Below are 24561 nucleotides of genomic sequence, written 5' to 3'. Positions count from 1 at the left end.
ACACAGCGTATGCGAAATAGGGCAGATCATGCAAATCCTGGGACATGTGGTCATTACACCCATAACCAAGTGCCTGAGTCTGCCTGTGGGTATAAACGCTCCCAACAAAGGACATCCCCAGAATACAGAGCTAAATCCCAGCCCAGCAAATGAGGAAACCCCCATGGGAACCCAGCTTGCTAAATCCAAACTTATTTCCCTATCCTCCAGTTTCCTAAAATTATTACTGGTGGGGAGGGGGAGGGTGAATTCAAGGCCCCCAAAGTGTGGAAGCCACAGGCCCCCCTCTGCCTCTGGCCCTGCTTCCCCAGGAACTCCTGGCGAGACCTCTAGATGAAGGGGTATGTGTGCACACATGAGCTTGGTGCATCTCTCTGGGCACAGAGGCTTCCTTCATGCTCCTATAGCACTTTTTTCAGGCTTCTATTACATGGTACTTAAACTGCTTTGGAGACAGTTTTCCACTGTGTTTTAAAAGCCAGTCCTGGCATGTCGGTAAACATCATTTCATATTCCTGGAATAAATCTTTTTTGTGTTCCATCCTCTTACCCACAGGGGTACAGATGGCATATTTTATGTGGCGGCCACTATTTACAATTCAACTCCATGGAGGCCCATAAGATGCCACAAATGTAGCCCACACAGGAAGACAGCCCCTTGGGCAGAGACATTTGTCCTGACAGGCCAGGAGTGCCAGGAAAGGACACACCCTGAAAGTACACTGGGTGCCTCCACCGCTGACACACATCCTCTATTCAGGGCCAGCAGGGTCCTGGGCATCCCCAGAAAGTACACGGAGAGGCAGGCTTTGCCCAAATGATGGTGGAGTGTGCACAGCCTGTAGCTGTAAGCAGGGAAAACAGCACAGAAAATGCCCAAAATTAGCTGTAGAGTTAAAAACATCAACAAAACAAATCCTTCTCTACCAAGAAAGCTCACCACATTAATTTGCATGCTCATGAGCATCTGCTAGCTGAGTATCAATGTTTCCTTATTTCTATTCTGATGGATGGCCATTCATCACAGTAGATTTGACCTTGTCAGCACCTCAATCAACTGATAAAAGAATAGAATAGAAACGGGTTTTGGGGGGGAAGGGGAAAAAGGGGGGTGAATTGCTTTACGCTGAAGAAGCCACGGCTGCCTCTGCCTCAGACTAAGATAGCATTTGCCAAAAATGTCAGCAGATTGCTTCTTGAGTTTGAGTTCTGCAGACATCAGGAGCTTATTTTAACAGGGCATTTTGCTTAAAATCTCTTGGTTCGTTTAGGCATTTAGAATGTCTGTGACTATATAACTTGGATTAAGAGGTTCTTGCTGTGTTTTACTGATTTAGCATAAATCAGAAGGACATTCTGGAATAGACTCCTTCACATAACCAGACCCTTTATGCCATTAACGTAGTAAATTGCTCTTTGTTTGTTTGTGTTGCATTTTTAGTGGGTTCTTTTTTCTTTCTTTCCTTTTTTTTTTTTTTAATGCAGCTTAGTTGCTATGCAGAGGCTTAGCGCTCCTACATAGGGATCAGTTCCAGACTCTGGTTTGATTTGAAACAAGCCAAGCAAATTTGCCTGAATGTGATTTCAAAAGGTTTGCCTGTTTCTCTCATCAGGAGATTGAAGGAAGCTGAGAAGCAAGTCACTATTTGAGTTCAGATAATGCCGGCTTGGTTTTCTCAAGTATTTGGTATGATTCAGTAGACACGTTTCCAGGGACAAATTACCCAATAAGCAAGGTACGCACAGGCTGGCTTGTGCTTACTTACTAATCTGTAGTGCACAATTTCACCTGTTGTTCACCACAAAAAGATGTGGGCTTAACCTGTAAGCAAGGCACACATAGGCTTAATCATGTTTAATTAAGCCCACGCGTATGTCACTTACTGGTTAATCCACCCCTGCACCATTCAGATAGGTGACCGATGCCGCTCTGAAACGCTGCGACAGCTCTGGAGTCAGTACCAGGTCCCCGGAAGCTAATCTCAAAATGCAGATTACTTAAAACTACAGAGAAAGTCTTTTCTTCTGTTTTTACCTTTCCTTTCAGTCTCTTTCACTTTCTCTCTCCACATCACATTGACTAGATGTGACTCAAAAAGTTAATGGTAATTGCTCTCATCTTAATTTAGCAAAGAGAGAGAGAAATGAGTGTAATTTGCAGATCTGAGAGCAGGTCATTACAGGTGTGTTATATTAGTGTATTCATGAGCCCCCTGGGATAGGCATGCTGAGATATCCAATAACTTCCTTAATGTGTAATTACACACCATCGGACTATAATTGATTAATTGAAAAGAGAATGTAGGCAGATGTGAGGGCAAGACTTCTGCTGCTTATTAAATGAATATGTCCTTGCTTCTCTTTAATAAGTTAAGTGAACTACTCAAAAGCAATTAAGTCAGTAGTGAAATTCATTAAATTTTAAGTAATTATTGGTATTAAATTCTGTAATAAAATTCAAGACTTCCCATATTTCTATTTCCAAATGAAGTATGATAATTCTATGGGACCAATTTAGCAGAATGAGGGTTCCAGAGAAAAGCGTTTACTACATATGGGACTCACTGACATTCTGTGTGTAAATCACCAGAGAGAGATGGAGAGGGAGAGGGATGGCATCTCTGGAAGCACTGCCTGCCCTCCTAAACCAGGTAGTGAATGTGTCACTTAAACCTAGGAATGCAGTAATAGTGTTTCCAAAGAAATTCTTTCATTTTTCATCTTAAACAGTTCAAAAAGAATTTTTTTAAAAAAATCTAATACTATGAGTCCTATAGATACCTTCTCTGGTAGCTAAACTCAAACATAAACATGAATATGGGGAGTTGAATGTAATTTGGAAAAAATTATTTTTAGGCCCTACTCTTTTGGGAAACCAACCTGGGCTATTGGGGTGAGGGGAGGGGATGAGGTGTGAGGAAGCTCAGGGAAGGGGTCACAGACATTTCTCAGAGCCCACTGGTGCCACCCACTGTACCTATATCTGCTGCCTCTATTCATTTGCCCAGCAAACCAGACAACTCAGAAATCTGTCAGAGAGGCACTCAATCCAGCCAACACTGCCGCATTCCAGACATTCCTGACAACTCCCTAGACACAGGAGAGACCTTGGAGCCTGAGCTGAATGTGGCCATTCTCCAACAGGGAGCCACACCACTATTGTCTGTTCATTCATTCATACAGTAAATATTTCTTAAGCACCCATTCCAAGCCTTTAATTAAGATGATTTAACCTATAAAAAGAATGTATCCAAGTTTTTGTAAAAGCTAGGGGTGGAATTCAGGACAAGTCTAGTCCATTTTGCATCCATCCAAGATAATCTTGTGCCCTGCACATAGTGGGCACTTAATAAAACCTTGCTGACTAAATGATGGAAGGAACAATCAGTGATGTGGACTCTGAGGAAGGCATGACAGTGGGTGGCACTTGCATAATGTTCTACAATTTATGTAATTGAAGATTAGAAATGTTAACATCTTGGCCAAGATAAGCCAAAGAGACAGTGATAATGGCAGCTGAGAGTGAAGGCACATTGATTCCAGAACTCTGATTCCCAGGCTTCTGCTTTAATCATCAGCATCCGTAACAGCTCTATAATTTCTTTCTCGCAATAGAACACTTAAATGTAAACCCAAGAATTTTGGTCTTTTTTAACAGTTTCAACCACATATATATTTTTTGACTTGTACTTCAAAACCTAAAAATAACTTTGTATGGTTAGTTTTACTAACTAAAAAGAAATCATTGTGAAGGCTTAGAACCATAGTCTCATGGGACAACTCAGTTAAGTGACATAATATAGTTCATAAATTGTATTTTCTATATCCCAATGTGGTGAGTAGTGTCTAGCGTCTTAAAAGCTTGCAAACAGCTATCTAAGATACATCTATTGGTCTCTACTCATCCAGAACAAAAGAGAAAGAAGGAAACCAGACTCAGAGAAGAAAGTAGTCTACAAGAGTAATAGTCTATAAGAACCACAGCCTCATCTACTATAAGACCAGAAGAATTATATGGTGCCCAGCTACCACTACCTACCATTCTGATCAGGGCCACAGTAGATGGATCCTGAGAGAACAGGAGAAAAAGCCAAATTCGTAAAAAGTCCAGACTTAATGGACTGGTTGAGACTAGAGGACTCCCTGAGATTATTACCCTAAAATACTCTTTAAATCTTAAACTGAAATTATCCCTTGATGTCATCTTTTAGCTAAATAAAAGATTGGCCCATAAAATAAAGCCTATCACCCATGAGTAATAAGCTCCTTTAAAAAAATCATCTATATGAGACCAAATGGTCAAAAATTACTCTAAAGCAAAGATAAGTAGGTAAGGGGGCAGGGAAACTAGAGTATTGGAAATGATAACAACCAGAATGGAATGAATGACAATGATGACACATTGTGAAAAATGTAACCAATATCACTGAATAATTCATGTAGAAACTGTTAAGTGGGAACCTAATTTTCTGTGTAAACTTTCACCTTAAACACAATACAATATTATTAAAAAGAAAGAAATCATTATATTTTCATAGTTTGCCGGGGCTAACGTTTTCATGAAGTGAGAACCCATCTACTAGACTCAAGGCGTTGGTGCTACCTGATCCAGGAGGTGCCAATCACACTGCTGCCTAACTAGACAAAGAAAGAATAGGGAAGTACGTGACTTGTACCACTCTCCATAAGAGGAGAGAGAGGTATTTTACATATACTCTCATTCCTGTTGGAAGAAAAAATTCCAATCCTCACACACATTGTAATTTTAGAAAGCATAACTAAAGCTGAAAGTAAATTAGACTAACTAGGTATATTAGGCTCGGAAAGAAAAAAGTCAGATCATGAGGAAATCCATTAGGTCTCATTTTCTGTTTGCATGTTTTTCTGCAATAATGGGCACCTTATTGTCCCGCAGTTCATTTTAATCTTGAATATGACATTGATAATCTGTGTCGGGGCAGTGCAACGATTTCAAAGAGGAGTTCTAATTAAGGGAAATGTTCTCCAGTTTTAACGAGTTCAATAAATGACATTTTGTTCACATTATTTTGTATTTTTGTTTCTTTGTTTTTCAATTTTTACGACTGCCATAAACCCCAAATATATTCCAGACAGCTAACTCACACCAAAGGAAAACAGATTTATTAAATCAATAATCAATTGCCTAATTTATCTATTTGAAAACTTATCCACATATGAACAAACAAGATGGCCAAAGACGTAACTGACAGTGTGCACTCCAAAAGAAAAGTAGAATTTTCAATGGTCAGGTAATTAGAATAATCAGGGAATGTGGGGTTATAAGAAATTTAATTTAGGGGATGGATTAGCAAACCCTTTTTGTTTGAGATCTTTTTTCCCCCAAAATCATTTTATACTAGTCCAGTGTTCTGCCTTGATAAACAGTAAATTCAATAAAATGTTTTTTCTTTGATGATGATCTTGAAAATCTTTAGGGTCATTACTGGGTAAATACCAGGTCTCCTTCTACAGTCCTGTACATGCACGAAGTGCAAAGAATAAGCTAAATCCATACACTCAAAAGCTATATATCGTAAGATTTTCTCTTTATTTAAAAATAAAAAGATTCTGAACACTCATATGGGTTTTACTTATTGGCATTTTCTTCTTTCTCTTGAAAGTTGAGTACAAAAGAGGGAATTTTTTCCCCCTTATTAGTTAGCTTTTATTGAGCACTTATCATGTTTTATATGTATTGTCTCACTTAACTTTTACAGCAACACTGTGGTTAAGTGTTCAACTGCTAACCAAAAGGTCAACAGTTCCAGTTCACCAGCTGCTCCCTGCAAACCCTATGGGGCAGTTCTACTCTGTCCAATAGGGTCGCTATGAGTCAGAATCAACACGATGGCAATGGGGTTGGTTTTATATGGTGTATAAGGTTATTATTCTTGTTTTACAGATAAGGAAACTGATCTTCCTCAAGCTACAAAGTGAGTAACCCACATAGCCAAGAACTAGCTAGTCAGTTTGATTCCAGGGCACAAGCTTCTCCCCATATACTACGTTACCATGGAGTTGATTCAGATTCATTGTGACCCCATGTGTGACAGAGTAGCACTGTGCTCCATAGGGTTTTCAATGGCTGATTTTTGGGACATAGATCTCCAGATCTTTCTTTCGAGGCACCTTAGGTGGGTTAGCAGCTGAATGTGTTAATCATTTGCACCACCCAGGAACTCCCACCCCGTACACTACCTCTGCTGTTTTCTGAGGAAAAGGATTATTGCATTCCTACTAATGGAGATTCTATCCTCCCTTAAATAATCCAAATTTAGGAGCTTTTTTAAATTTTATTTTATTAGTTTGCATTTTTACAGTTGAAATCATACTGAACTCTGCATCATTCTAGATAATAAATATGTTAAACTTTAGTTTCTTGCTTTACTTTGATCCTCTTTTCCCCATTACACATGACTAGTTACTTACTTAATTAAGACTATTATCCAAAATCTAAATTTACAAGAAAATTTGGATTGAGATGAAATTGTCACCAGTTATTTATATTAACTAACTTGCTCATAAGAACTTGATGACCAATATTTTTGGACAGTAATTTGCAGTCTCTTTCTTGCCTTTCCAGCTGTGAGAAGGCTTTGTCCACAGCACAGTGTGCCTGGACTGCTCCATCCACCATCCAGAAGCCTCCCTGCTCCCCCTCCTCCAACTGTGAAAGGACTGCTTTCATTATAGTACTTCCTGGCTCAAGTACCTAATACAGATCCCCATAGTGTAGAACACCAAATGGGAAATCAGAAGCTTGGCTCTCACTGTCTTTATTTTCTGATCACAACCTGCTGAGTTAACGCTATTCTCACCACTCACAAAATGATGTCAGTCCAGGAAGTCTCCCAACTGGTCCCTATGCGTACACTGCTCACCTCCCTCACCATCCTTCCACCTGTAGTCTCCTCTTTCTCTGGGATGCCCTTCCATTCCCCATCCACTCTCCAAGGACCAGCCCAAGTCCCATCTCCTTTGAGGACCTATTCCTGATGATGCCAGCCCATCATTTCTTCCCAATTAAATGAACTTTTACTTCCTTATTGAACACATACATATGATAATACGCGTTTCTAGCCTCAAATTACCATACCCCTAAACTGGCACTTCATTGTATACCTCTTCGTCTAAGCATAGTTTGTTTGTAAATTCCTTATGAGAAGGACCCACATTTATACTTTGTTTGCACACTGCAATACGTGACTTCTAAGCACAACCCTGGGGAGACAGTAAACCAAAAAACCCATGGCTGTCAAGTGGATTCTGACTCACAGCCACCCTATAGGATGAAGTAGACCTGCCCCATAGAGCTTCCAAGGAGCAGCTGGTGGATTCAAACTGCTGTTGACCTTTTGGTTAGCAGCCAAGCTCTTAACTGACAGTAGGCACTCAATAAATTCATCTTGATTGAAAGAAAAGTATCTTTAAAATCTGAGTCACACACATACTCCATAACCACCTACTCTCGTATTAATTCCACTTTTTGAGATATGTCCATGATACTACATATCCAGATTTTTTTAAAGATTTTAAATCTTCATAGACACTGCTTTGCATTACAGACATTGTCTTCATGCAGCATATACAAAAGAATAAATTAGAAACTTAAGATCAAATAAACCAGGGAGAATATATCTCTTGAGAAAAGGTCTTTTTGGTTTGACTTATCAAGATCTGCTGTTTCCATTGATGCAGCTCGATTTTCAACCTGGCTGATTTGATGACAGCCAGACATTGTTTAAAAATCGAAATGCATGAAAGCTAACAGGAAATGAAAATAAAAATTTCATTGCAACTTTATTTTTCCATGTTATTTATTTTTATGTTTTTATGTATTCACATTAAACATCAAATTAGGATGGAAAAAATACTACACAAATGTTTGAGGTGTGTTAAGTGCTATAGACTCGTAAACACTTTAGTAATGCTGTAGTTTGTTTTCATTTTCCTTTACATACATATTCACACTTCTATATAGAATATATAATTTGCTTCATATATTGTATTATATAGATATATATTCTGCAGTGTGTATCAAATAATGATGTTCCATATTTTCAAAAGTAAGCTGTCTGGAAATTTATACAAATAACCAAAAATGGCTTAGTTGTCTGGGATAGAGTCTTTACACATTAATCTGAAAATTCAGAAATTTAAAAGTACCTGATTGAAATGGCTACATAGGGGAAGCTCCCAAAATTTTACGTATCTTAGTAATCTGGACACTTCTCATGTGACAACGTAGCCTAACGGAAGCTCAACATTTAAATACTGCCTTCTTTCCCACCTCAGGCTTTGCTATTTAACAAAGTTCATGTGATTTTTCTCCCATTCTGTTCACACAAAGAAGTGTTTAACAGATCCTGAAGCATGTGCTACAAGATTAGAATCAGATTCAAGTTTTCCCTTCAGAGGAAACCAAACTATATTGAGATTTGAGCACCAAAAAAACCACAGAGTACTTCACAGAGTTAAGTTTGGGGTGTGTAATTTTATGTATATATGGATTGATATCCTGAAGGTGGATTATAACATTCTGAAGTGTGGGAAATGCACCTATGTGTGCCTTGTCTTTTCTGCACGTTGAGAACCTCTGTAAAAGATGATGGTAGTGAGGTTGATGATGATGGATAAGGGCACCCTAATTTATAAAAACATACTTTATCCTCATGAAATCTATAGCTTACTGTTTTGAGAGAAAGAAACACACACACACACACACACACACACACACACACACACACAGAGGGATAGATATCATTGTTCCTCTACCAATATATCATCATGAATTTTCAAGAGAAATATTGATGGGATATGCAATCTAAAGTGGAACATTAAGCAATTTTCTGGATAATTAAGACAGATGTACTGTTTATTATTTTAAACCTGGCTTATCTGGTGTGTGTCTTAACTGGTTTAACCTTTTAGTTGCAAGAATGAACAAAGCCCTCATCAGCTCCACTGAAGGGAAAATGTATGACAATAAAATGCTCAGCCAAGGTAACTGAGGCCAACCCTACACCCCACCTCAGTCAGTGGCAGACACACAATCCACAGCAAACTTTAAGCATCTTATTTTTGCCTGCGCTACAGCCAGGGGATATGTCATTGCATGCATTCATTCAACAAATAATTATTGAGCACCGACGTCCATAGTTCATAAAATCTATGTCACCATTATGTTCATTGCAGCACTGTTCACAACGGCAAAAAGATGGAAAAAAAACTAGATGCCCATCAACAGATGAATGGATAAACAAATTATGGCATATTCACACAATGGAATACTATGCAACAATAAAGAACCATGATGAATCCGTGAAATATCACATAGATGAATCTGGAAGGCATTATGCTGAATGGAATTAGTCGGTCACAAAGGGACAAATATTGCATGAGACCACTATTATAAGAACTCAAGAAAAGGTTTAAACACAGAAGAAATCATTCTTTGATAGTTATGAGGGTGGGGAGGGAGGGAGAGGGGTATTCACTAACTAAATAGTAGACAAAAATTATCTTAGGTGAAGGGAAGGACAACACACAATACAAGGGAAGTCAGCACAACTGGACTAAACCAAAAGCTAAGAAGTTTCCTGAATACATTCAAACACTTTGAGGCAGAGAGTAGCAGGGGCATGGGTCTGGGGACCATGCTTTCCGGGGGCAACTAGGCCAACTGGCACAACAAAGTTTATCAAGAAAATGTTCTGCATCCCACTTTGGTGAGTGGTGTCTAGGGTCTTAAAAGTTAGCAAGCAGCCATCTAAGATGCATCAATTGGTCCCAACCTACCTGGAGCAAAGGAAAATGAAGAATGCCAACGATACAAGGAAAATATCAGCCTAAGAGACAGAAAGGGCCGCATAAACCACAGACTCGATCAGCCTGAAACCAGAAGAACTAGATGGTACCCAGCTACCACCAATGACCACTCTGACAGGGAACAAAACAGAGTCCCTGATGGAACAGGAGAAAAGTGGGGGTGCAGAACTCAAATTCTAGTAAAAAAAAGGCCAGACTTAATGGTCTGACTGAGACTGGAGGGACCCGGGAAGACATGGCCCCCAGACTCTCTGTTAGCCCAAAACTAAAACCATTCCCAAAGCCAGCTCTTCGGACAAAGATTAGACACAAAATGATACTCGTAAAGAATGTGCTTCCTAGCTCAAGTAGATACACGAGACTAAATGGGCAGCTCCTGTCTGGAGGCGAGATGAGAAGGTAGAAAGGGACAGGAGCTGATTGAACAGACAGGGGAAATCCAGGGTGGAAAGGAGGAGTGTGCTGTCACAGTATAGAGAGAGCAACTAGGGTCACATAACAATGTGTGTATAAATTTTTGTATGAGAAACTAACTTGAACTGTAAACTTTCACTTAAAGTACAATAAGAAAAATCTATGTCACCACAGATTGTTAAGATGTCATTATTGTAATGCCACTTTAATACCACTGGCAAAAAAAAAAAAAAAAAAAAACCCTGCCTCCAATTAAACAATGACATGCCATTGACTGTAATATGCAACTCTCATTTCTGAGATGTTAAAATGTTTGAGGAAAAGTGTATCTCAGAATTGATGAAATACAGTGTGTTCCAAGCATGGGCCTCAGGGGTATAGCAATGATCAAAACAGACAAAGCCCCTGCCCTCACAGAGCTCTCAGGCAAGGGAGCCTCTTCAGGCTGTAAAACAGGATGGGGCGCTGTCCCCTGGCAATGGCCTCAACTCCTGGTTGTATGTAGCCACGCAGTAGGGAGCCCTCCAGGAAAGCCTGATGCCTCGGACAAGGAGCTTAGCCACATGGAAGTGTACAAAAATCATGATCATGAAAGATTACTTCAAGCAAAAAATGCAATGAGAAAATACATTATTTTAAAGACTTGTTTTCTTGGACCTGCTCATTTGCAGCTTAATTATAAGCACCTATCTTCCTTCTTCCCTTTTTAAAACTCCCTTTCACCACCCCCACTTCTCCATCTCCAATTCCTCACCTCCCTATTACTCACATATACCAGTCTTCTCAACTCCAAATATTTTTTATCCCCTTTCCCTTTTTCTCCCAAGAGACTTTCATTAGCTTGTTCTAATCATAAACCAAGCACATGACTGAATATGATTAATATTAGTTCAGGCTGGTTACTGGTGCACTTTTATATTGATAATGGATAGCTTATCTGATTTCCTGGTTTTACTTGATATATGATCTAGAGTTTCCTTGAAGTCCTTGGAGGCTAATTCTCTTTTCTATTTTAGGTAATTGTTCAGTTCTAGCAATTAAAACAATGAGGGGAGAACATGACTGACACCTGACTTCGGCCAGTATGCTACTTTATGGCCAGAGGTCTCAAAGCAAATAGATTAGTTCACTCTGAGGAATACAAGGCTACCAAATCAAAATAGTTCAGGTCTTTTTAAAATGATCCTAACCCATTGCCGTTAAGCCAGTTCTGACTCATGGCAACCCCAAGTGTTACAGAGTGGAACTACTCCATAGGGTTTTCTTGGTTGTAATCTTTACAGAAGCAGATTGCCAGGCCTTTCTTCCATGGAGCCACTGGGTGGATTTGAACTCCCAACCTTTAGGTTAGTCGTCAAGTGTAAACCATTTGCACCACCCAGGGACCTTAAAATGGCCTTACTGATCATAAAAAGTATCAATATCTTCAAGAGAAACCTTAATTCTTATCATACGTACTCTATTGTCATCAGATTAAAAAAACACAATGAAATAGATCACATTGAAATATATATTTTTTATAGTCGACGGCTGTTCTGTTACTGTCCCAAATCTACCAAATTAAATACACACACACACACACATATATATATATTTGGATCCTTTCCCCACAATTTATTATGATGAGAATGCTCAAACACTGACATGCCTTTCTGAATAAATTGTGCTTTCTAGCATTCTCCATAGATGTTCTTTCTGGCTTCAGAAATCTACAAAAGAATTTTTACTATTAAAAAGCTAGGAAGGGTGATTCTGAATTAATTTCTTTATTTATTCATTACACAACCATAGACTGAGCCCCTTCTCTGGCACTGGGAGGGAAAGATGCACAAGACCTGGTCCTTGGCACTGCGGAGGCAACAGCATGTGTTCGCAGGAGCAAAGCTTGGGAGTGTGATCAGGTAGACGTGGGTCAAACTTTGGCTCTGCGAACTGTTTTCTAAACTGCCCCCCACCCCTGCCCTGGGTAAGCTATGTAACATCTCTAAATTTGAATTTCCCACCTGTAAGATGGAAACAACAATATCTACTTAGCAAAGTTGTCGTGAGAATAGAGTCTAAAAGGGATTTGGAAAGACAGAGAGCACAGCGCTCGCATGTAAGCGGCACCCCACAAAGTATGCTTTCTCATTTCCTTCCCTCAACAGACTTGTCAGAGGTGCATCCATTTGCTACTGCAGATACTTTTATGTGCACATTACACTGTTTCTTTTCCTTTGCACTTATTTTCTTAGTTGCAGATTTCTAAGATTAACAATTTTATTATTAAATGGTAGGGCAGGAAGAAGAGTCTTCCTTGACGGTCATAAAAAAAAAAGCTTAGCTCTAAGAGTTACCTGCATAATGTACCTTTTTACTCTCATTGTTTACAAGGAAATGTGAGTTTTGAGCACAAATCTGGATACTCAAAACTTGCAGATAATCTACTGCTAGAAACTTTGGCCAAGTGTTATTCTCTGATGTAGTTGAAAGCAAGCAACCTTGGAATAAATAATAATCATAATCACAACAATATAACTAAGATTGATTGAGCACCAACTGTTTACCAAATACTATTCTAAGCACCTTCTGAGTTATTTGCTCTTAGACCTCACACCATCCCTACAAGATAGATACTACTGTCCTCATTAAAGATAAGGAAACCCACAGAATCAGTGACTTGCCCGAGGTCACACATCCAGTGAGTTGGGGGGGTGGAGATCCCTGAATCTGAACCACAACAGTCTGACTCAAGAGTCCAGGCTTTTCACCACAACACTATAATTTTTTTGGAAACGTTCAGACATTCAGACATTGCAGTACCTCACAAATCAACAACATCTGCTTCTCAGCCAACAGGCATCTCTAGTGCTCTAGGCATAAATAGGCAAGTGGATGTTCAAGGGTTCCTCTGAAGTTCTTTGTCCTAAGTTAAAATATTACACTTTTGTTTTTATCCAAACCATTGGGAAGAGACTTTGGTTGGAGAATAAAGGCAGGTACTCCCAGCATCTGCTTCAAGATTTTGTTTACACTAATGCTACCTTCTAGCTCGATTTTATTAGTAACAAGACTGCTGCTTATTAAACATTATGCTAAGTATTTCATATACATGATCTCATTCATTCCTCAAAACAACCCTATGTGGTAGGTGCTGTATTTATCATCACTGTAGTGATAAAAATGCTGAGGCTCAGGGAAGATAAGAAACTTGCCCTGTTGCGCAGCTTGCATATCAGGGAGCAGGGATTGGGATTCTCATTCTTCTACCACACCACAATGGCTCCCTTAGAGAACACATGGTCCTCCATACCTCTCTCTGGCTCCAAGAGACACTGCAATGTATTGTGTGAGAAGCCAGCATGAAAACCAAACCATCATGCCTCTGACCTCTTTGTGCAATGGCCCTGAAACTAGAAAGGCAAAGATTCCCCATGGCCTGGAAAAGGGAACCTGCTGGGAACCAATGGTCTCAGATAAAATTAAGAGCTCTTACCCCACAAAAAAGCCCATATACCAGGGAAGAAGCTGAGAAACTCTAGTCCTTCTTCGGCTGACTTCACCCTCAAATAAAGAAACTAAAAAGACAGAACTAGAGTTTTCATGGATGGGAGGTGAGAGGAGATGGTTCACTGCAGGACAGAGAGTCTCTGTACAGGAGAACCACAAGATCATGGCAGCAATGGGAGTCAGGTGGCCAAAGAATCAGAGAGAGAAGCAGCAGACACAGCTGGAAAACAAGGTGGAACAATGGCACAGGTGGAAATGCAGGAATGTACAGGTGCAATATGATAGCTTAAGTGGAATCAACTCCTTCCACCTGTGTTAAGGTCTAAACAGTATTGCTATGGAACATAACTGTGCCATCCCTACTGGAATTGCCCCTTCCTTAGTCTAAGATAAGGAGCCCTGGTGGCACAGTGGTTAAGTACTTGGCTGCTAACTGAAGGGTTGGCGGTTTGAACCCACCAGCTGCTTCTCATAAGAAAGATGTGGCAGTCTGCTTCCATAAAGATTACAGCCTTGAAAGCCCTACGGAGCAGTTCTATTCTGTCCAGTAGTGTCACTATAAGTCGGAATTGACTCGATTGCAATGGGTTTTTGGTTTTGGTTAGTCTAAGATTGTAACTTTTCTTTCTAAAAAGTTCTATTTTTCTAAAAACAAGTTCAGAAAAACTGTGGGAGCCCAGGAATGTCCCCAGACTAAAGGGATCAGAAAGTAGGTAGAAGAAAAGGTGGGACAGGCTAATCCTTTCTGGACAGCAACTAGTCCCTGGGGTTTTCTGGGTCTTTCTACACCTTTAGTTCTTTTACAATTACTATTTCAGGAAAGTGGCGCACAGCATACTATGTATGCATACATCATATGATGTTTTATTTGATGTGATGGGAGTTCAGGTGTGTCACCATTAATTTTAATTCTCACTGCCTGTGCTGCTCAGCTGTAGCATCAAAGCAACTGTGTGTAGAATCAAGTTGAGCTGGAACATGAAGTCAACTTTCCCTTAAAGGGAGAGTCTTTGGTCAATTGCAGCTATTTTTAAAAGCCTATCAAGTTTCAAATGAAATGTGGCAGTTTCTATCCACTCCTTTCAAGGATTTTTATTATGTCTCTGTGTTCTAGCAGGAAAGTCCTAGTAATAGCTAATACACGAGAGCAAACTAGAGTTTCCCCTCATTGCTGTGATGAGGCCAACAGGTACTGGTGAGCTATGCTGGGTTGCAAAGGGACTTGATCTTATTTGAAAATAAATACGCTTAGATTGGGACCTGAGAGTAAAAATGTCAAGTCATCATTACACTGTGGTGTGTCTTTCTAAGGGGTTTTAAAACTTGGTCTGATTGTCCATGCCTTATAGATTGTGCTGAGCAAGAGGGGAGAGGGCATTGCAAAACCAAGAGTCAGTTGTTTTATGTATACATAGTCCCAAAGCTCCATTTTTCCAATTTAATCGGCATCAGTGGATTTTTCCCTAGCCAGAGAAGCAAGATGCTAAAGTCTTTACACCCCCATCTCCCCGCCAAAAAAGCAAAACAAAACACCATATTTGCTTCACAATACTTCAGCAATTAAAAAAGCGGGGGAGGGGGTGTGTGTGGAGCAGATAGACAAAACAAGATTAACCCTAGCTGATAACTGTTGAAGCTGGTGATTGGAAGCTGGTGATTGGTACATGGAGGTTCATTACTCTCTCTACTCTACTTTTGCATATGTTAGAAAATTTCCATAATGATTTTTTTTTTAATTTACAGAAATACTAAGAAGTAGAACTACTAAAGTACAGACTTGATAGAATGGTGACAGTTACTGAGACCCTGCAAATGAGCCCAGCCTGCCTGCTCATTCCTTACCCTTCAGGTACTCTATAGGCTGGCCAATTTAGATCACTAACTGGGGTCCTGGCACATGCCTGTGCTTTCCCACCTCCATATCTGTGGCCATGCTATTTCCCTCTACTTGAAAATCTCCCTTCCCTTACACCTCAGCTCCAACTATAAAATTCAACCCATGTAAGGCCTAGATCAATGGTATCCTCCTTTATTAAGTCTGATTACTCCATGGAAATCTCTTCTCCTTTATACTCCAGAACTCAGCTTGGGCTCTCTAGAGCCACAGCTCACTATATAATGATAATAATCATGATAGTAAGAGGAATCATAATACTAGGAGCTAATATGTACTGAGTACTTACTATGTACCAGTCACTTTAAATAAGTTCTCTCTTACAGTTCTTACTGTATCTTCTGAAGTTATTACCTTTTTCTTAATATCATATTTTACAGATGAAGTTCTAAGTTTCAGAGGGGTCAAAGAGATAAAATGGAGATCCAATTTGATATGATATGATCCCAGATCACCACAAATTTTAAACCTCTATGGCTAAGATGGAGTCCCTACGTGGTGCAAATGGTTAATGCGCTCGATTGCTAATCAAATGGTTAGAGGTTCAAGTCCACCCAGAGGTGCCTCAAAAGAAAAGCCTGGTGATCTACTTCTCAAAAATCAGCCATTAAAAACTCTACAGACCCGGATGCTCTGTTAACCCAGAACTGAAACCATTCCCAAAGGCCACTCTTCAGACAAAGATTAGACTGAACTATAAAACATAAAATAATATTTGTGAAGAGTGTGCTTCTTAGTTCAAGCAGATACATGAGACCAAATGGGCGGCTCCTGTCCGGAGACAGGATGAGAACGCAGGAAGGGACAGGAGCTGGTTAGATGGACATGGGAAACCCAAGGTGAAAAGGGGGAGTGTGCTGTCACTTTACAAGGATTACAACTAGTGTCACATGACAATATGGGTATAAAATTTTGTATGAGAGATTAACTTGAGCTGTAAACTTTCACCTCAAGTACAATAAAAAAATAATAATAATAAATAAATAAAAGAAAACCCTATGGAGCACAGTTCTACTTTGACACACATGGGGTTGCCATGAATTGGAACTGATACCGGCAACTGGTTTGGTTTTTTTCAGTGGCTAGAAGCCCTGGTGGTGCAATGGTTAAGCACTTGACTGCTAACTGAAAGGCTGACAGTTCAAACCCACCCAGTGGCTTAGCAGAAGATCTCCGCAGATCTGCTTCTCTAAAATATCACAGCCGAGAAAACCCTATGGGGCAGTTCTACTGTGTCGTATGGAGTGACTATGAGTCGAAAATTGACTCTGCAGCTTCTAACAACAACCACCACAAGATCCTTACCCTATGAAGCAATTCTACTCTGTAACACAAGGGATCGTCATGAGTCAGAACTGACTCAATGACAATGGGTTTAAGATCCTTAGCTATAGCACCACAGTGATACAGTATAAATTAAAGTCCAGCTGATGCAAAAATCTGACTTTCAAGAAGACCCGAGAGCCCACATTCTTGATGACTACAATACTGTATATACCTTATTTATTCCTCCTACTGTTTTGTAAGCTCCTTCAGGGAAGGGACTGTGTCTTTTTCTATTTTGTGTCCCCACCTGTACTGTATAGTACAATGCTTTGAACACAGCAGATGCTCAATAACGTTTTATATATTGAACACTGCACAAATCCAGACCAGTTCTACTGCCTAAGGACTATTTTTTACGTTTTCAATCCACCTGCCCACCTCCACAAGGAAATGAGATGGAAACATCAGTCCACAGAAGAACTGCTTAAACATCTCTTCTCCCCACCATCTCTGTTAACAAGACCACAAAACTAGTTTTCATCTTCTCCCTACTCTGGCATTGTAAGTGACCAGAAAGAATTCTTCCCTGATGCTATTTTTATTTAGTCCCCCAGTTGTGGGCTTCCTCCCTCTGCAACCTCCCAGCCTCTAACAGGCTGAGGAAAAGCCAAAGGGATCCAGACTTTGTCTAGGTGGTGACTCAGGAATCTGGAACTGAGGAAGACAAGCTGATTTTCCCCCTTAACTTTCCTTTCTCTGATTTCCCCTGACAGGCTTCCTAAGCCTGATTTCATTCTATACCAAATAACACAAATAAATTGCTGCTTTTTTTTTTTTTAAAACTATATTTTGACCCTCTTCCTGAATACAGTGATGTTCCTCTGAACTGGTCCTAAGTACGCTTGGAGAGTAGACTGAGTTGTCTTCAGTACCTTCCCCAAACCCTCTCAATATTCCTCTTCTTCTAGCTATAGGTCTTCTCCCTCCAAGAACCCAGCTTATATCATATTTCTGCAAGGTTTTACTCCCGGAACTGAGAAAGTACTGGGTAACGGGAAAGTGTGAGCTCATAATATGTTTAAGGTCTTTTCACTCTAGCTCTTAACCCAACTCTCACCATTTTAATAGGGAAAGATGAGAAAGCCTTCCAGTCCCAAAAGAATGGAACAATAATGGTAGAAGAATCAGCAATGGAGTTGGAATTTGGGGCAATGTCTAGTCACACATGGCTGGCTCCAAATGTTCTCTCTTCTGGACTCTCATAAGCCATGTTGCTACAGTGTTACATGACATAAATGTTCTACATTTTATTTTATTGAAAGTTATTTTCTTTGGTCATAAACTTAGATATGCCAGCAAAATACCAGGGTGTGTGTGTCTGTGCACACACACATGCATGCACATGAGTGTGCATGCATGTTCTTATCTATGAAGAGGTGGATGGGGCCATTCTGGATTGTGATATATCAAATATAACTCAAGTTTTACCCAATGCCATTCATCTTGATAGCCGTGCATTTTCAAAATTTATAAAAAGCGAAAGGAAACTGCTGCACAATTACCAACTAAAGAATCTTGGCCACCAAGCTAAATATCTAGTCATCTGTGTTGTACATTAAGTGTGAAGGCACATAACACAGTTTGGAATGCACATGGAAAAATCAGTAGCTACAGGAAATCTACAGTTGCATAGCAAATTTTTATATCAGCCAATGCTTTCTTTGTCAGTGTCTTCTGATTACACATGCTTGTGTATTCCCGGCATCGATTTTACTTTGTTTTTGTTTAGGTTACTTAATATTCTTCCCTCTTCCAAGAAACCAAGTGGGGGTGGGGGTGGGGGAGGAAAACAGGGAGGGCAGGGCCATCCGACCTTCAATAATAAAGTTGGAGGCAATGCCCATCTACCTGGCCATGATACTTTTCATCAGTGCCTGTAGCCCAGAGGATTAGAGTTCCAGCCATGTGCTCTCAATCTCTCAGGAGCACAGAAGTAGCCTGTGCCCTCCAATATTCTCTCCTGAGGAGCCACCTGGCATCCCCCAGAGAGCTACCCCACTTTCTAAACTCATGGCTGCTGTTGCTGTGGTGAACCATGCAAGAAGATAGCAGAACTGCCCTTAAGCCAAGAAAGCACTTTGCAGTGGAATTTACAATCTTCCCTGACAGAGTCTCTAAAAATGTGCTGCAAGCTGCACTGAGAAAACGCCAAGGGCTTCCTATTCCTCTCTTACGAATGAGCAAGTCTGTTTCATACAGAAGCATGACTTCTCAGGGCTTCATAACCATCCAAACACCAGGATTTCTCATGCAGCTGAAAAACATTAAATTTCCCCTTGGAGAAATAAGCTTACTTGTTTTTTCTCTTTATTCTCCTTTTTCTTTTATCACAGGAAAGTATGCAGACCAAAATAAAGCATTCCGAACAGTGACCAGACGGACAAAGATGGTACCAATCTCTCAAAACTACTGCCAACACAATATTGTGTTTAAGCGCAGCAATGACTAAACATACATTTTCTCTGAAGATAGCTGGAAAAGATGTTCACAAACATGTTTCACTTCCTCCTCCATAAACTGACCACAGCCAGACTCAAGCAAGTTCATTTTTCCAATAAATAGAAAAAAAAAATCAAATATGACATATTACTTTTAACAATTTCTCTAAAATGAAGGAAGCTACTCCCAAAAGCATTCTGACACCAAAACAGAGCATAAATAGCCTCTAGAGTCTTCTGTTGGATAATGATAGTTTTGGACTGAAACATTAAAACTGAAATGAATGAAAAGACTTTCCCCGGAATAGCTAATGATGGCCGGAATGGAAGTTTACAATTCTAAGATAAAATATGAGTTAAAACTTCAGAAAAATTGCATTAGTAAGCAGCAAATTTGCCTGCAGATTGGTTGATCAAGGTGCTGCACGCAGAATGAGTAATGGTATTTTAACTGTGCAAAATTGTGGGGGGCAAAAAGGAGTTTCTCACTTTTGACACAGCTACTGTAGCTGAAGTGGGTAAGAATTGTATTTTTTCTCAGTTCTCCTGCTCTTTGGACACTTTGCCTTTAATAAACAGTTGGTATAGGAGAGAAGTCCAAAGATCATTACCTGTGGGATTTCCTAATGCAGACATCTGGCAGAGTTGTACCATATTCAGCCAAAAATTCAAAACTCAACAGCAATTAGACTACCTCAAAATGTAACAACTGAGCATCCTCATTCTCTTTCAGTATTTCCATTTAGTTGGAGCAAATGTTTGCTTTAATGCAATCCAAAAGAAAAGAACATTTAGGGACATCATAGCTAGATCCCTCATAAAGCTTCATTTTCAAAAGCAGTGTTTGAATCTCTAAATAAATGACAATTCACTCTCTGTTTACTTTAGGTAAACAGAAAATGCATTGTGTAGCACGCATTTTCAAAAGCTAATCAAGAACATTAGGTCCCAACAGATTCATTTAATAGAAATATAATAGGCATTCCTGCTTGCTTTTCATCTTGTCTGGCTGTAAATGCTAAAATGAACAGCAAATTAACCCTGCCTTGGAACAGAGTTTCTGTCACAGCTGATATCCTCTCTCTCACGACTTGTAAACATCCCTGAATCCTGTCACTGCTTTGACTCCTTCTACATAGGAGAGACAGAAAGTGCCTGATTGAGTTTGGCAAGAGAGTGGAGGAATACTTGAATTCTAAAGGGAGTACTGCGTGTCAACTCTGCTATCTTTCCTAGCAGAACAAAATATTACAGTGTTGTCTCCTAAAATAGTGTACAATTAGCAAGTAGGAGGAGGGGTAGGTGTGGGGTTGCTTTGTTTTTTTTCCAAGCTACATATATCAACTGTCTTTCTCTATATTTTTAACTTTACTAGCCATTCTCCAAATGGCTGCTTATAAACTACTATACCAAACAAGCTAATAAAAACAGGGCCATTCAAGCTCTATAATCAGATATAAAAGATTTGCAAACAATTTGAGATCTTATAATTAATACTCAGTGATATCAGAATTAGCATTTAGAACTCTATACAAAGAACTATATTTCATAAATTATGTAATAATGAACAAATCCTTTCAAAAACTGTTTTCACTGTGCTAAAGTAACATTCTAGACTTGTTGTAAGTATGTTATTCTTACAAGTAGTTCGCAGTTATTCTTGAAGGCAAGCCTTGGAGTTTCCTTAGCATAGTGCTGCTGGGGAAAATTTTCAGCATGTCCATCTTCATCTCTAGCCTGAAGGGAAATATAATGGCCTATTTAGGGACTTACAAATAATGGAAGAAAAAAAAAAAGCTAAAAGCATAACAGCTCAGATCATTAAACAAACGGGAATCCAGAAATAACAACATTATTAAGAAGCTTGTTTAAATACGCAGTACGCCTTTTAGATATCAAAACTTGGGATTTATTTTTTCTTTACATAGTTTAGTATGAACATGCAAATTCATTGCGGTGTAATACTTAAAACAATATGAGACAAACCAAAATCAAATAATTTTGTTGGAAATTACCACCACTTTTTGTGAAAGTCATTGCACATTTAGGATTATATGACATACATACGTGTTTAAACTTTTTGGCATGCTTAAGCAATCCTAGAAATGCACTTTTAAAAAATTCTAATAGCAAGGCCATACGAAAAGCAATTTGCATAGCTATATTTTGCATTGTAATACTATCAGAGATAAACTGATTCCCCTCCTCTTTTAAATAAAGATCTGAAAGGAGCGATGATCTAATAAAAACAGTGATTCTTCAATCAAATGCCATAAAAAATATATATTTAATCAAGAAGCTGCATTACAAGTTAACTGGTGATTTTGATCTACACTGTTAATTAAGAAAGCTGAAGTTTAAATGGAGACATTAACAGAACCCATTAGCAATACCACTTGCATACAGTCTTGTCTTTCTAGTCTCCATTCGTTTCCGGTTTGGAATTGGAGAGAAGGGAGAGGTAGGTGAAAGGAGGCGTGTCTGCAGCACACTCATTAAACCATTCATTTGGGTGACACTTGCCCTCTGCTCTGCTCTCAGCTCATCTTAGCCCTAACTGCTTTCTCTCCTGGTCTCCTGAAATTCACAGCTGAGCTGTCTCCCTCACATATGGCTTGCATATAATTATGCATATTCCATTTTGCACTGCATTAAAATGATGAGCTCCTGGCTCCCTGCCAGCTGATTTAAAAAAGCCCCAGTGAACTAGGAAAAAGGAGAGAAACACAGGGAGAGCCGCACAGGAAGCAGCAGGTAGTTCTGTCTGCTGTCTCTTTAGATAAAATGTACGTCTAGCACAAAGGCAACCGCTGAGAACTACCTGTTGTGATATATGGATTGAGGGGGAGAAAACAATAAGCATACTTCGGTGGCTCAGCGATGACAGCGCTGATGTATTGTTTCTCCTTTAATGGAGTAAAATCTGCCCACTGACAAATGTCACTCAGAACTCCCTGGCTATAGTACTGCCGATTGTCATTTTAGAAAGGTATCCATATTTTGTACGTTTCAGAAAGTATAGCTTGTTTTTAATAAAGGCTTCTGCTACTTTCTGCAGGAGGGAACTGGATGGCATTTGGAAGTGGAATGTCATGCTCAGTAATATCTGGGTTACAAGAAGTTTGTGGGGGAAGAGATTGCTTTGTTTTGGTTTCATTTTTGAGATTTATGAACATCTCTGGGACTGGGAGCCTTTTTAAAAATTTATTTATTGTAGTAGGTATATACATAACAAAACATTTGCTGTTTTTACGTGGTTCCTTTTTATTGTACCTTTTCCTTCTACCTAATAAATCAGAGTAAGATAAAAATGCAGTTGTAAGCATGGGCTATATAGTGACAGAGAGAAAAAGTATAAGCTTTACTAGTGTCCAATGAAATCAGTGATGTTTCTTCTTATTGAATCAGTTCTGCTTGGCAGCTACATCAGGGCTTCAGTTAATATAGCCTAAATGGGACCCATTTTAAACCCAACTTGTAGAGGTAGTTGTGGAGTGTATACATAAGAGACAGCCCTAAGAAAGTAGTAAGATGCCAATGGACAGCAACAGTGTTAAATTCCTCCTAACTGAATTTTAAGCCACTCTGAGAGGTAAGGTCCCTTGAGGGCAGGGACCAATGTATTTCATCTTACCCTGCCACGGCCAGTGCCTTACTTTTAGTTGGTATTTGGTAAACACTTCAGTGGATAGTTAACTAGACCCTACTATAAACATCTCTTTATAAAATGCCACCTCAGAATATGCTAAATTTGGGAGTGGGTTTATTATATTCATGATACACTATGACACATATGCTTGGAAACCCTTTGCATATAGTTTACAAGGGCTACTATCTACATATGTATGTATATATTCAATATATATGTATCTTGTGTATAAATATTCATAAGGTATAATATGTTTATTATACATGTATTATGTATACACATTCATACACACCAGATGCCTGGGGATATTTTCAACATTAGTGACAAAAATACATTCATTCCACTTACATACAAGGTGCTCACAATGGTTTTTTATGTTTTTAAAGGACAAAAAAAAAATCCATTATCTAAGATTTGAATGTGCTTCCTCAGAGGAGCTATAGATCTCATATAAAGCCTCATAATTTATGAGGTTAAGTAAAACAGCAGTGGAAGAGGAAGGGGAGGGGGGTTGGGGGATTGGAAAGTAGAGAGAGAAAGCCGGAAACCTGTTTCTTTATTGAGCTGTATTTTTGCCTATGCATCAAACTCTTATGGGCCTAGGAATGGCCTCCCTTCTGACAATCAACCTGACTCCAGAGTCCAAGAAATTCCATCCTCCAGCCATTTGCTGTGTTTCCACCACATGCTGCAGAAATGAAAAGCACTCAACGTGCAAGGAAACCCAACACCCTCACCCTCATGCTCACGTGTGTGCATTCACACACAAACACTCTCACATACCTCTCCCCAAAGTAATCCCCTTTGCATTCCAAAGTATTTTAATGTAAAATTTTAAATTATCATTACAGGACTTAGTGAAACTAAGTGCATTCATCTAAGGCAGCAGTTCTCTACCCTGGCTGCATATTGGAATCTTCTGGGATGATTTGTTAAACATGCTGGCGCCTGATTCCTCCCCCTCTCACTTCCAAGATTCTGATTTAATTGGTCCAGGTGGGGCCTGGGTATGGATATCTTTTAAAAAGCTCTCAGGTGATAGTAACATACAAGCAGGTTTGAGAACCACTGATATAAGCATAGTTCCTACAGGTATCAAGGGTGGACCCCTGGCATAGCTGGTAGAATGTTCTCTAACCAGATCCCAGGCCCACTGGAGTAAAGCACTATGCTAGGAGGATATAGGATGTAACCCCTGAGACGCATCTTACTCTAAAGATTCAAGAGATTAGATGACTAGCTGCATGTGGGCAAAAAATCTCTTTAATTATTTTTTTCTTGAAGTTTCTGATATAACAAATAATCTTGGAAGAAACACTGTACCACTTCTTCAAAAAGCCCTTCCTTAACCGCTCTGGTCAAGTTAAATATCTCTATTATGGGTTTCCTTAGCATTCTATCCTCTCTTTCTTAGGCTTGACACAGTTGTTACCTTACAATCATCGGTGCGATTTTTGTCTCTCCTACTGGACTGCAAGTTTCCTAAGAGTAAGGATGGTGTC

At 39.5% G+C, this 24561-nt stretch overlaps 1 protein-coding gene across 1 annotated transcript in view; it reads right to left on the bottom strand.

Annotated features, from left to right (window-relative positions):
• Nucleotides 1-24561, bottom strand: part of SOBP (sine oculis binding protein homolog) — a 165024-nt gene that overhangs the window by 34077 nt on the left and 106386 nt on the right. The window contains 1 exon segment of the mRNA XM_023727620.1: nucleotides 21052-21147. Coding sequence (XP_023583388.1) covers nucleotides 21052-21147 — 96 coding nt within the window.

Source organism: Trichechus manatus, unplaced genomic scaffold, assembly GCF_000243295.1.
Source record: "Trichechus manatus latirostris isolate Lorelei unplaced genomic scaffold, TriManLat1.0 scaffold00017, whole genome shotgun sequence".
Taxonomy (NCBI): Eukaryota; Metazoa; Chordata; class Mammalia; order Sirenia; family Trichechidae; genus Trichechus; species Trichechus manatus.
This window is presented reverse-complemented; position numbering and strand designations above follow the sequence as displayed.